This window comes from Oxyura jamaicensis (assembly GCF_011077185.1).
Source record: "Oxyura jamaicensis isolate SHBP4307 breed ruddy duck chromosome 17 unlocalized genomic scaffold, BPBGC_Ojam_1.0 oxy17_random_OJ67697, whole genome shotgun sequence".
Taxonomy (NCBI): domain Eukaryota; kingdom Metazoa; phylum Chordata; class Aves; order Anseriformes; family Anatidae; genus Oxyura; species Oxyura jamaicensis.
The window spans coordinates 1-1,123 of NW_023304453.1; the positions used below are offsets into that span (position 1 = coordinate 1).

General features: G+C 71.1%; 1 protein-coding gene across 1 annotated transcript; it reads left to right on the forward strand.

The window, feature by feature from the left end:
- The first annotated feature begins 6 nt into the window (after positions 1–6).
- Positions 7–1,106, forward strand: IER5L (immediate early response 5 like). The gene has a single exon (XM_035312537.1). It carries the CDS (start codon positions 115–117, stop codon positions 1,090–1,092), a length of 978 nt encoding a protein of 325 aa, XP_035168428.1. The 5' UTR covers positions 7–114; the 3' UTR covers positions 1,093–1,106.
- Positions 1,107–1,123: the final 17 nt, after the last annotated feature.

Genomic DNA, 1,123 nt, shown 5'->3' on the forward strand with positions numbered 1-1,123 from the left:
CCCCCCTCCCCTCCAATCCGCCTTTTTATCCTCCTTTTTGCAACCCTCCGCACCCTCCCGGCTTGCCGTGTGGATGCGGCCCGGGGTGCCTGGCTGCGCGGGTGGCGAGAGCAGATGCTGAGGGGCCGGAGGAGGATGGAGTGCACCCTCGATGCGCAGAGTTTGATCAGTATTTCCCTGCGGAAGATCCACAGCTCCCGCACGCAGCGAGGCGGCATCAAGCTCCACAAGAACCTGCTCGTCTCCTATGTGCTCCGCAACGCCCGGCAGCTCTACCTGAGCGAGCGCTACGCCGAGCTCTACCGCCGCCAGCAGCACTACCCCGACGGCGCCCCGCTCCTCGCCATGCCCGCCTGCCCGCCGCCCCCCGCCGCCTCCGCCGCCGCCCCACCGGAGCTGGCGGCTCTCCCGCTGCCCCCCGACACGCAGGACCGCGAGGCGCGGAGCTGCTCGGCCGTGCGGGGCGGCGCGGAGCTGCTGGAGGTGCCCGTGTGCGCGGCGCCCCCCGAGCTGCAGCGAGCGCCTTGCAGAGACTCGTCCCCGGCTTTCTACCGGGCTTCCTCCACCGGTCCCGGTCCCGGCTCGCCCCCGGGGCTGCTGTACGCCGCCGGCTGTGACTTCGGGGCGCCGCACTGTAGCAGCCGCACCACGGTGCTGGATTTGGACACTCACGTCGTGACCACGGTGGAGAACGGGTACTTGCACCAGGACTGCTGCTCGCAGTGCCCCTGCTGCTGCCAGCCGGCACCGGGGCTCGCCTCCCCGCCGCCCGCACCGGGCACCAAGCGCAAGTATTACCCGGGGCAGGAGGAAGAGGAGGGGGTGGAGGAAGGGGAGCCGGGGGGAGGCGGGGTGGCGGGCGGCCCCCCCTTCGCCCCGTGCACCAAGCGCGCCCGCTTCGAGGAGTACAGCGCCGAGCACCCGCAGGACTCTTCCAACATCTCCAACTTGATCTCCATCTTCGGCTCCGGTTTCACGGGGCTGGTGAGCCGGCAGCAGGCGGACTCGGAGCAGCCCCTCAACGGGCAGCTGTGCAGCAAGCAGGCGCTGGCGAGCCTGGGAGCCTGGACTCGGGCCATCGTCGCGTTTTAGAGAGGAGCGGGGAGCCGGCGAGGGGAAGGGG

What these genes read in the sequence shown, in the direction of transcription:
- IER5L (XM_035312537.1), top strand. Translation starts at nt 115, where the DNA reads ATGCTGAGGGGCCGGAGGAGGATGGAGTGCACCCTCGATGCGCAGAGT.